Source organism: Lissotriton helveticus, chromosome 11, assembly GCF_964261635.1.
Source record: "Lissotriton helveticus chromosome 11, aLisHel1.1, whole genome shotgun sequence".
NCBI lineage: Eukaryota > Metazoa > Chordata > Amphibia > Caudata > Salamandridae > Lissotriton > Lissotriton helveticus.
The window spans coordinates 310,291,071-310,303,955 of record NC_136072.1 but is presented as its reverse complement, the minus strand read 5'-3'; the positions used below and the strand labels follow the sequence as shown (position 1 = coordinate 310,303,955).

The 12,885-nt window shown below is 43.7% G+C and overlaps 1 protein-coding gene across 2 annotated transcripts in view; it reads right to left on the bottom strand.

Moving 5' to 3' along the window:
* The window catches only part of POLR2D (RNA polymerase II subunit D), a 616,144-nt gene that overhangs the window by 117,162 nt on the left and 486,097 nt on the right, over positions 1 to 12,885 (bottom strand). The window contains exon 1 of one of the 2 annotated variants that reach the window (XM_078665585.1): positions 2,813 to 2,972. The exons of the other annotated variant lie outside the window; for it this stretch is intronic. Coding sequence (XP_078521711.1) covers positions 2,813 to 2,882 — 70 coding nt within the window. The 5' untranslated portion in view covers positions 2,883 to 2,972. Of the gene's footprint in view, positions 1 to 2,812; positions 2,973 to 12,885 lie in introns of those variants that run through there. 2 annotated transcript variants of the gene reach the window in all.

The window sequence follows — 12,885 nt, the reverse complement described above, 5'->3', positions numbered from 1 at the left end:
GAAAATGTCAGAGCGATCTGTGAAGCACCGTCCCCCGCCACCAAGGAAGAGGTCAGGTCATTCCTGGGAATGGCAGAGTACTACGGAAAATTCGTACAGCACTTCGCCTCAAAGACCCATCACATGAGGCAGCTCACCAAAGAAAATACGGAATTCAAGTGGTCAGAGCACACACAACGGGAATTTGAGATCATCAAGAAGGAAGTGGCTGGGGCCATACCGCTACAAGGATTCGACCCTCAATGCAAAACTGTCCTAACTACCGACGCCAGCGACAAGGGATTGGGCGCTGTCCTCATGCAAGACTGAGGCCAAGGACAGTTGGAAACGATCAGCTTTGCCTCACGCACACTGAGTGAAACAGAAAAAAAATACAGTGTGATAGAGAAGGAGATGCTGGCGGTGGTGTGGGCCACCACGCGCTTCCGACAATTCCTGTGGGGCACCAGATTTCAATTACGGACCGACCACAAACCGCTACTGAGAGTGCTGACATCGAGTGGCCATGCAGAGGCAACGCCCCGGATATCAAAAATGTCGCTAAAACTCCTAGAGTTTAGGTATGATGTGGAACACATACCAGGCAGCAAAAACAAGGTCGCAGACTACCTGAGCCGAGCGGCAGCCATGGAACCAGGCGAGGAAGACAAGTCCGGCACAGAGGAATGGGTGGCACTAATGGAGGATCACGAAAAGGTCATCAGCCTTCAAGAGTGGACACAGGCGTATGAAGAGGATCAGACGTTAGAAGAGGTGAAAACATACATTACCCAAGGTTGGCCGGATAAGAGACGGGTCCGGAGAGAACTTAATCCATACTTTGAAGTGAGGGAGGAACTCTCCCTGGACAATCAAGGAACATTTGTATATAGGAGAGAAAGTCATCCCTCCAACGAGCATCATACCCAGACTGTTGGATATGCTGCATGAAGGACACCTGGGCATTGGAATGCTCAAACTGCGGTCCAAGCAGAACTATTGGTGGCCGGGAATGGACATAAGAGCAGAACGGCATGTAAGAGAATGTGTGAGGTGCCAAGGCGCAGACAAGACACTCAAACCCCTGCGCCCAGCATTGGGTACATTTGAAACGCCAAGGAACCCCTGGGAAGAGCTGTCAGTTGACATCTTAGGCCCAATCCTAGACACCCAAGGGGTCCAAAAGTACGTGTGTGTCCTTGTCGACAAATTCTCGAAATGGCCAGAAGTCAAGATAGAGGAAGCCATGGACACGGAAACAATAGTGAAGTTCCTGGCAGACACTTTTGTGAGGGAGGGCATACCCAAGTCCATCCTCAGTGATAATGGGCCACAATTCCGATCGGAAAAGTGGGACAACTTCATGAAAAGGAACGGCATCCAGGCGAAGCATACATCAATTTACCACCCAGCAGGAAACGGCCAAGTAGAACGCTTCAACAGGGTGGTGATGGGGTCGATCCAAGCAGCCATCTCGGACAACAAAGACTGGGAGAAGGACATATGGCACATGTTATGGGCATATAGGATCACTCCCACAAGTACGGGATATAGCCCCTTCCAGCTGCTGCGTGGCCGGGAACCATTCACTCAGGACAACCGGGTATGGAAGGAAAAGACGATAGTAAGTGAATGGTCCCCTGCAGTGGTGCGGGCCAACATAGAGAAAGCCAAGGCAGTATACACAAGACATTACGATGCACGGAGGAACGTGCGAGACACAGAACTTAAAGAAGGAGAATGGGTGAGAGTAAAGCTGCCCACCCTGCAAAGAAAAGGAGAGAGCAAATACAGCAAGCCCATGCAGGTGAAGGAAATTAAGGGCAGAGCGGCTAGACTGAGTGACGGTAACATATGGTCACAAGACCGCATGGCCAGATGTAATAAGATCCTAGTTTGGGACTATGGAAGAGCAGGCGGAGAACCAGAAGAGAGTGAGAGTGAGAAACAGGAACATCAGGAGAACGAGATCGCACTGAGAGAAGGAGAGCAACGACAAGGAGAAGCAAAGAACAGCGAGCAGGAGATAAGAGCTGGTGAGAATGGTGATGACAGGAACAGACACGGCGAAGAGGAGAACAACACCACCCCAGTAAGGCAGACACGGAGCGGCAGAGCGGTGGTGAGGCCCACGAGGTTCAGAGACTATGATTTGAGCGACGGACTGTAAGTTGTAATGTTTGTGTGGAAAAAAGGGAGATATGTAGAGACGGTCTAGTTGATGCACGGCACGTCGGCGGACGTGACGTGCAGCGGCCAGGATTGGCTGCGCATGCAGGGGGCGTGGAGGAGCGCGAAGAGCGCGAAACGGAGCGAGAGTGAGTTGGCGCCGGAGCAGAGGCTCGGCGCTCTTTGGGAGCGATTTATTAATACATTAATAAATAAGCAATTAACAGAGCCTGGCTACTGAGTCATCCTTAGTGTGTGCCTGCATCATTACAAAAATCTCTCACTTTCCTGTTCTGAAATGTTGCCATATATGTAATTTTCTAAACTTGGTTCTCAAAAGTTGCCATATCGAGCAGTAAAAGCTTCACAAGTACGGTATGAGCACTCACGTACAGTATTACCAGCATTCAAGCTTGATAAATGTAATCTCTAGACGAGTCACAGCCTTTAAAATGTTCTGTCTCTGTAGGAAACTTAGAACGACCCATCCCCCCCCCCCCCCAACCCCCATAAAAAATAATAATAAACATGTGCTACGCTACTCAGGGAACACAACAAACAATTTCTGATATCAATGGGTGCACAGTGTGTGTGCTGGCAACCCTACGAGGAGTGAGTCTTTGTAGGGTAGCATGTTTCTCAGGAAGGCGAATCTTCCTCTTACCTTTGGGGAAGAGGAGCTGCGACGCGTCCTCTTCTATATCTCCAGGTTCACCGCTATTCCCGGAAGCCATCTATCGCCTTCGTTGCTCACACTGCACACGAGTTAAGTGTTTACGGAAGGGCCATGCCAGAAAACACTGACGCAGAGCTGCGCGTCATCAAAGAGCGCGCAGTTGTTCCATGACGGGGCGGGAAGATTGAGTAAAGAGAGCAGAGGGCGGAGGGAGCGCGTCCCGGACGTAAGCTGTGCCAGCCAGGATTGGAAATTAATATAGTGTGATGAAGAGAGAAACACATTGGTGGGTTTTTAAACAAATGTATTTGCGATTTTACATAGCGCGAACTCGACCCGAAACTACTGGAGCGCTTCACACAAGCACCAGGCAGTTACATCACGCAAGGAATATTCATTTTTGGTGGGTACAAGGGAGAATAAGTGGGAGTTGCATCCACAGCCTGTGATTCTGTGCAAATCACTTAATCTCCCCGTGCCTACAAAAAAAATGTGTAAAGCGCTCCAATACCTTCTGGTGGAGTTTTCGCAATTAAATCAGTAAAAAAAAAATCGGCAGCTCTGGCCATTACTCCACATCCTCTCCCGAGCATGTTCTGAACGGTTTATGCTTCGGTACTGTTCTAAAGGAACGATCGTGTGTACGTTTTTCATGTGAGCTACAATATATTGAGTATAGAAGAGCCCAATATGTTTGTCCTTCAATGAGTTAATCAGAAGCAGGGCTGTCAAGTATAGTCATTGGACGACAATGAAATGTACTGAGGCCCCTTCAAGCATTAACCATTCAGACCTCTGCTGTCCAAAAAGGTAGCTTTTTAACTATACATTAGGAAATATCAGGTTCAGTTAGTCTAAAACCACTTTATTATATAGCCTCTGTCCACGCCTGGCCAGAGGATGTAGAACCTGAACATCCGGGTCAGCGCGCTACCATGCAAGAGTCTGTGTGGCTCACTACATCCATTCCCAACTTAGCATGGAACTCTATTCTTGGCCATGTCTCACAAAGTCCTTTGGTTTGGCCAGGGGTCTAACCTTAGATGATACCGCTGATGACAAGAGTTGTCTGGTCTCTTTTCTGTGTTCTGGTCACTGTGAGCGTCTGTACCATTTCTCTCTCCTGCTCCGGTCCTCCCTGGGGGTACTTCACTCAAGGTCTCTTATCCAAGGGCGCAGGGCATCAGTGTGATGATGTGACTTGCCCAATGTTCTAGCATGGAACCAGGTCTGTCTACGGTTCTGTTGAGTAAGTGTTCTGAAAGTGTCAGTTGGCCCTTGCTGGCTGTTGGATGAGGTTGTAATAAATACCCCCTATCTGAATCATCACCTCGTGTGGACCTTCTTTATTACACTGGCGACGCTTGGATGGAGAGGCGGACTCGCTAAGATTTACAACCTCAACAACAACAAGAAGTAACGTCTATTTTTATGGGGGGGGATGTAAAAGAAGGCGTACTTGCAGTTTTGGGCACTTCGTCATATATTATGCGAGGCGGAGTGGGCTGTGGAGAGGTGTCGGTTCCAATGCAGTTTCCGTGAGGAGGAATCGGGAGGTGTGGCAGTGATGTGCAAGTAGCGTGGTGTTTCTGGAGCGATGGATCTAGGTGACACGCACAGGCCTGCATGCGTTCCACTGCGACGAGAAGCTTAAAGCAAGCGCGACGCTCTGCTTGCGTTCCACTGCGGTGAGAGGCAGAAAGAAAGCGCGATGCTCCACAAGAAATAAGCCCAGAAGCTGTTGTCTGGCGTGTGGTTGAGCAAGCTCGATTGGCTTTGGAGAAAGTCCTGGATGTTTAGAGCAAGCCAAATCGCCCAGGGAAATGGCACCGACGTACGGCAAACGGTATCGGTGTATGAGGCATTTTGAGCTTGTCGTCACGGTGACAAGCACACCTGGAAGAAGGAGCTGGATCAACGCGTGGAGTATTTTGAGCTTGTTATCACGGTGACAAGCACACCGGAAGAAGCAGTTTAAAAAAAACTGTTTGGACTTGTCGTTGCGGTGACACGCTCATCTTTGACTTGGTTGCTTTGAATTGGCAGCTGTGGGGATTACGGATACAAGCAACTGTCGGTGGTAGGAAATACTTTCGCTTCGTGTTGACAGCTCTAGGTTTCCAAGTATTAGTAGCTGTCGGTGGTGAGAATTACCTTCACAAATACTTTGGGCAATAAGAAAATAACATCTTTTGGTAACTGTTTCGTTTTTTTTTTCTTCTCTTTCTTGCAATATTTGATTATTGTGCTTGGACTCACGGTGACAGGCACACCTATTAGAAGTACATAAGTAAACATTTGCTTTTTGTTTAGCTTTCTTTATATTTGGGTAAAAAAAAAAATGGAAGGGGTTTCTTATATTGTACTTCATTAGCGTAGTAAAGGGAAAGAGGGAAAATGCAAAATGTGACAGCTCCACCGTTTTTTTGTCAGATCCAGGGGGGCCAGCAATAAAATGGAAAAAATGGAAAAAGATTTTTGAAAATTATGCAAGGGTCTGTGGCACAAATTTGAGTGCAGAGAGGAAACAAGCCCTGTTGCTACACTGCCTAGGGGGTGAAGGTCAGGAAGTTTTAGAAAATTTGCCACAACTTGCGCTAGCAGTTCAAAGGGGTGTAAAATGAATATGAAATTTGTGTAAAACAGCTAGATTTACACTACTTCCCTAAAGTTAGCACCATTGTAGAGAGGTTTTATTTTGGGCTGCGGGAACAAAAAAGGATGAGAGTGTTGAGGTATTTATTACCTCTTTGCCAAAATTGGCTTCAAGTTGTAAATTTGGTGAATTGGTGGAGGAAAGGAGTAGGGATCAGTTTGTGTTGAGATGTTCTAGCGACAAAATTAGAGAAGAGTTGCGGTTGAAAGATGAGCCGCCGTTGGACGAAGTTATGATTATTGCCAAACGGGTAGAGCATATGTTAAAGTGTGTGGGAGAGTTAAGCAAGGTGAGTAAAGAAGATACTGCCAGTAGTAAAGTGGAGGAAGTTGAGTGTCAAGTAGTACAGAAAGATGAAAGTAAAAAAGAAAAGTGATGAGAATATCCGAGAGAAAGGTACTGTGGATGATGGTAGAACAGTGAATTCACAGCTAGGGAGGAGAAGTGCGACGTCTTTTCAAGGAAATTGTTACAGATGTGGCAGGTTTGGGCATATGGCAAATGCGAAAGACTGTCCAGCTCTCAGAGTCAAATTCAAATTCAAATTCAAAAAAGCTTTATTTCGATATACACTGTAATATCATAAAAGCATACATTTGTTAAAAAACATACATGACTAAAAACAGATATAAGTCACAAAGTGCCGGTACATTTCCATTTTGGTAGAAGCAAACATTTTAGAGAAAACAGGAGTATTATCGGAAAGTGACTAATGCATTTTTAAAAATTCAAGGATAAAATTAAGAATATTATAATCTTTAAAATATTATACCTTTAAAAAATTTCTAGAATTCATATATACATTTGATATATTACATCGAGTTCCTAAACTTTACCAAAAGTTTCAAGAATTTGGCTAGAGTGTGGACCACTTCCATTGTTTCCAGCCGTTGTAGTCTAAGAAAAGCATTTCTACAAGACCGGAGGCCCCACTTCTTGAGAATTGGTTTAAGTAGGATCTTTCTTGGAACCTGATAAAACTTACACAATAAAATAGAATGCATATTAGATTGAGGGGCGAGATCATCACAGGGGCAGGGGGGCAATTCTCTAGTCCAGTCATTACAGACTGGGAAAGTGATTAAACGATAAAAAGAACCCAATCTAAGCCTTGCAAGAAGCATTCTGGTATAACAATTAGTGTCACTAACAAGGTACAATTGCAAACCCTGTTCCGTTGTAATTTGTTGGTAGGCTAACACTGATTTTTTAAGTTTTTCAGTGGACCATCTTTTATTTGCTAGGTGATCCATAGCCAATTTACGTAACACTTTCCTTGGCATTATTTCCATACTAGATGGATTCTTAAAAAACTCAGGGTGGCAAATCTCGGTCAACATGTTTTCCACAAAAGACAGCCATTTAATATGCTTTACACCATCAAGGTGTAAGCAATCAGATATTATGTTACGATTAAAGACTGTCTCTGGGGTTAGCCACAACTTATGCCATAACAAGATGGGCTCAGTCATTATTATATCGGAGATATAGGGGAGACCAAGTTCTATGTGTACAAAATAGCTAGGTGTTGATTTAGGGACCCCCAGGAGGTATCTGAGAAAGCAATTTTCTGTTTGTTGGATTGAAATTGAGGTATCAATCCCCCAGATACCAGAACCATAGGTGGCCGTAGCTACACATTTCGCCTTATATATTGCAATCAACTCCTTTACAGGTCTACCCCCAATTTTGGCCGCAAAGTTCTGCAAGGCTCCAATCGCCCCAGAGAACGCTAACCTTCTGGCTTTAATTGCTATATGCCAGGAACACTTCCTGTAGAAGGAGATCCCAAGATAGGGAAATTGATCTATGGTCTCTATCTTTCTACCCTCTATAAAAATGGGGCACGGTGTTTTCTTTGTTCCTTGTCTACAAGACATGGAAAAGGTTTTTGATATATTAACCTTAAGTCCCTTTTCCCTCATAAAAAGTGTAAACTTTGAGACAGCCCTTTGTAGGCCCAGCCTGGTTTGGGACATAATAGCGGCATCGTCCGCATACAAAAGGATGGGGACGGGGTGGCCCTGGGCTAAGGGGTAATCATTTTGAAAGCTCTTAAGGTGGTCCCCAATCGCGTTTATGTAGAGGGAGAAGAGTAGGGGGGCTAAGATGCACCCCTGTCTCACCCCCCTCTTGATAGAAAATCTTGACGAACACTCCCCACGTTGACCAAAGCGCACCCTTGCCCCTGCATCCCTGTATATTTCCTTGATGAAATTAAGGATTGAGAGGTCCAAACCCAGGTCCTCTAGAGTGGACCATAACTGATTGTGACCAACACAATCAAAAGCTGAACTCAAATCAATAAAAGTAATAAAAAGGTTCCCTTTCTTGGCTTCGGTGTATTTAGAAATTAGAAAATATAAATTTAAACTCTGCTCAACCGTTCCCATGCCTGGGCGAAATCCATACTGAAAGATCGATAAAATGTTGGCATCCTCGATCCATTGTTGCACACGCTTTAAAATAATACGGCCAGCTACCTTCAATTGGGCGATAGCAAGATGGATCGTGTCTGTCCCCCTTTTTAAAAATAGGGACTACTATCGCTTCTGACCACGTTGCTATAAGTCCATGGGTATTTGCATAATTTATCACGAGGGTTAGTAAAGGGGCCCAGAGATCAATTTCAGCTTTGAAAACGTCAATTGGTATTGCGTCTGGGCCCGGTGCCTTGCCTGATGGACTTTCTCTTATGGCCAGAGTAACCTTATCACAAGTGAAAACAATATCCAACGGAAGGTTTCCCATAGAGGGTCCAAAATTATTACATGATGAAGTAAGACCCAGGGGTGATAAATGGGAAGGAACTGAGTTACCATACAGATTTTGAAAATGGGCCAACCATGTATCCCCATTTATTGCTAAATCTAACATCTTGGTTTTTTTTCCCCGGACAAAGGGGGCGTTTACGGCCTTCCAAAAGGCGGTTGGATCTCTGTTTTCAGAAGAAGAAATTAAAGCTTGCCAAGCCTCCTGTTTCAAGGTTTTCTCCCTACTCTTTATCGCAGCGCGATACTGGTGTCTGGCCTGGCGGATCTCACCTGGGGATCTAGGCGTGGCATGTAAAGCCTTTTTTAGAGATTTTAGTGCAGATGTACAATTCTTATCAAACCACCCTTTGGGTTTATGAGGTCCTGATTTAAACTGGCGAGAGAGTAAGAATTTTAACGACTCTTGTATTTTTGAGAAGGAAGCCAGGATTTTTAAAGGATATTCTGAGGGAGATAGACACGTGTCGATCTCTACCTTTCTTGCAGAAAATAAATTGTCAAGGAGCACCGCAGGGTCAACCTTATCCCATTTGAGGGTGTAACCGTTGATGCACCCAACGGAAATAGGTTGTTGATAGGTGATAGAATTTTCCCTAAGTGCCTGCTTAGGAATAGGCTTATTAATATTAAATGCTATTGCATAATGGTCGCCATAAATGTCATCCAACGTTTTCCATGATGAGAGTAAGTAAGCATGTGTTTTAGAAAAAAGCGTGAAATCTATCACGGTGTTACAACCTCTCCCATGAAAAGTTGGGTAAAAAGGTATGGGTGGTGAGCATAAATCGTTTATATAGGACAAGTTAAAATAAAAAGGAAAATTATTTAAAATATCCCCTGTTTTGGAATGGGTAAAATGGTTCGGAGTGTCGTCCAAGGGGGATCCAAAACCACAGATTCCCTTCGGGCCATATTGGCAAATATTACAATTGAAATCGCCCAACCAAGCGAGGACGCACTCCCTACCTATAGATTCTTTTAATGTGACAATTGTGTGACTTAATTCATTTAAAATTCGTTTCAGGTTTTCTAAGGCCACATTGTTATAAAAATTCACTAGAATAAGATTAAGAGAACTACCCCATCCAATCACAACAACCTGGTAAAATTCCATAGGAATGTATTTCAACACAGTAAGTCCACTAGAGATACTAACATAGATGCATAAACCACCCCTGTTTCTTCCCTGATTGCTTACTAGAGCTGGTGAATGGAAGGTCGGATACCCAAGAAGATGGACAGGATTTAATGCCCATGTTTCCTGGAAGCATAGGATAGCATAACTGTTCACTAAATCCAACCATGATTGAGAACCAATTTTAGTAGCAAGGCCTGCCACATTCCAGTTAAGGACCAGGTTGGGGGAGGAAACCGATATATATGTGGGATACATAGGCACAACCCCTTTTTCCCCCTCATAGGTAGTAGAGCATGATTTATAAGACAATACAGTATCATCATTCCCAGCATTCCCCCCTAAGTTAGCTTCCAGTTGGTTAACAAACTGTGTCAATGATTTTCCAGGAGTACACTCTCCAGAAGTAATCGAGCTAGCAGAACTATTATGTATAAGGTTACACCCTACAAAACAATTATGTTTCTCTTCATAGTGAGATGAATTTAGCAGTGTGTTTCGCATTTTAGTAGAGTTCGAGAGCTCGGAGCCATCCTCTAAGCTCGAATTCTGATCTAATTGCGAAAGACAATGACCCCCCGTCGTGACTTGTAGGGGCTCAGATGGTCTACTAGTGAGAGTAGGAGCACCAATAAAGGGTTCGTTTGATATTTTACAATCGCTCGAGCACTCATGAGTGCTTCCTACTTGGAGAACAGGTGTAATGAGTCATTCATTTTCCTCTAAACCAGAGAGGGGATCAAATAAATTGTGTAATGGAATGTTCCAATACTCATTTGGATTTATAGGATGATAACTGTTACCAGGAGGAAGAAAGAACCTATTTGGGCGTTGGGGTGGGAAAAAAGGGGGAGAACTGTTTGTTTGCTTTCTTAAGGCAGTAGGGTGAGAGTTACGGTAGGGAAATTGCAGAGGATCATAACGACCCAGTTTTGGTGGATAATTGAGAGGCGTCATCAGAGCTTCAGGATAAAAATAGCTCAGGTTACGAGACGATACGCTACCCTCCCTTCTCCCTGGAAACCAATCACTGATGTACGTTATGACTCTGTGATCTCTAAAGTTAACTATCACCACATCCCCCTCGATATCTTTAGGTCGAGGACCCACCCAGTTACACCGTCTTACAAATATTATATCTCCATTTAAATGTGGTGGGAGAGGTCTGTTGTTTCGTAGCCAATATATGACTTTATTTTTAAGACTAATGTAGGATTCTGTAATTCCTTCTGGCACAACCGGAACTCCAGTCAGAATAATGACGTAGTTAGATGCTTCTGGAGGTAAATCTACGTCATTTCTGCTATTTGATTTTACGGGAACAAAGAAAGGATGAGAGTGTTGAGGAATTAATTACCTCTTTGCCAAAATTGGCTTCAAGTTGTAAATTTGGTGAATTGGTGGAGGAAAGGATTAGGGATCAGTTTGTGTTGAGATGTTCTAGCGACAAAATTAGAGAAGAGTTGCGGTTGAAAGATGAGCCGCCGTTGGACGAAGTTATGATTATTGCCAAACGGGTAGAGCATATGTTAAAGTGTGTGGGAGAGTTAAGCAAGGTGAGTAAAGAAGATACTGCCAGTAGTAAAGTGGAGGAAGTTGAGTGTCAAGTAGTACAGAAAGATGAAAGTAAAAAGAAAAGTGATGAGAATATCCGAGAGAAAGGTACTGTGGATGATGGTAGAACAGTGAATTCACAGCTAGGGAGGAGAAGTGCGACGTCTTTTCAAGGAAATTGTTACAGATGTGGCAGGTTTGGGCATATGGCAAATGCGAAAGACTGTCCAGCTCTCAGAGTCAATTGTAATGTATGTGGTAAGAAAGGACATATGGGAAAAATTGTTGTTTGCGTAATAGAAGGGACTCAAGGACTGAAATAAAAGAAGTTTGTTTCCAAGTAAGTGAAGGTGAGGTGGAACATCCCTCTGAGTGGGTCATGGTGGATGATGTCAGGGTCAAGATGAAATTTGATTTGTGTTCTCACATCACCTTTGTTTCTAAGGATCTTTTCAAAAATGAATTTCAGGACAAGACGAAATTGATGAAACCTGATATTAGGCCAACGGGTTATGGAGGGTTACCCATTAAGTTGTTAGGTTATTTTGTTGATTGCATAGAGTACAATGGAAGATTCACAGACGCAAAAATGTATGTAGTCGAAAGGAGTGATCATTTACTGAGCTGGACTCACCAAGCTCGTTTAGGCATCATTCTTAACCCTAATGCACAGCCTTCTGTTCAAGTACAGTCTGTTGGTGGTATAGAGAATAAATTTGTGAAGGAATTTGAAGGGTTGTTTTGTGACACTTTGGGGTGTTTAAAAGGTTACAATCACCACATAAAATTGAAGCTTGGTGCTAAACCAGTTGCGGCTAAGGTCACGCATTCCTATTTGTGTTCAAGAGGCGGTACAAAAAGAGATTGATAGGTTGTTGTCCACTGGGGTCATTCAGCCTGTTTAAGCTACGGAATGGTTAGCCCCCATTGTCGTAGCGCGCAAGCCTAATAATGAGATTTGTTTGTGTGTGGACCTTCGGGCGTTAAATAAAGAAGTGGTGGTTGACATATTCCCTCTCCCCAATATTGAGGAATTGGTATCAACATTGGATGGTGCTTGTTATTTCACCACCTTGGACATGGCATCGGCCTACCACCAAGTTCCTCTTAGTAAAGAGTGCCAGGAGTTGACGGCTTTTATAACGCCTATGGGTGCATTCAAGTTTTTGAGGATGCCTTTTGGGCTGGTTTCCGCAGCCTCTGTGTTCCAGAGAATAATGAATGATCTTTTTAAGGGTATACCAGGAGTTAGATGTTATCAGGATGATGTGTTGATCTGTGGGAAGGATGTGAAAGAACATGATGAAAGAGTAAATTCTGTCCTGAAAAGAATGCTTGAGGCTGGGTTATCTTTACGGCGTGATAAATGCAAGTTTGGCGTTACTGAACTTGATTATTTGGGTCACCATATTTCTCGGCAAGGGGTTAGACCTAAAAAAGATTTGGTTGATACTATTGAGATGTTGAAGGAACATTGTTCAAAAGAAGAAGTTTCTTCATTTTTGGGCATGGCTGAATTTTATAATAAGTATGTGAAAAATGTTGCTGACAAAACTGTTCATCTCAGGAGGTTAATGTGTAAAAATACTGAGTTTGTTGGTCTGATGAATGCAGTGCGGAGTTCAAACAAATTAAGAAAGATCTTAAGAGTGCACTGAACCTACAAGCTTTTATACCTGGAAATCCTACTTTTATAGTCACGGAGGCAAGTATGAAGGGACTTGGAGCTCTTCTTTTCCAAGTTCATAACGACCAAGAGGAATTAATTGCCTGTGCTTCAAGATGCTTAAGGGGCGCAGAAACAAATTATTTGGTTATCGAAAAAGAAGCTTTAGCGATATTCTGGGCTATTAACAAATTTAGAAAATTTGTGTGGGGTTCCTCTTTTGTTGTCAGATCTGATCATAAGCCTCTTAAGGAGGTATTTGAGAAAAAAGGACTA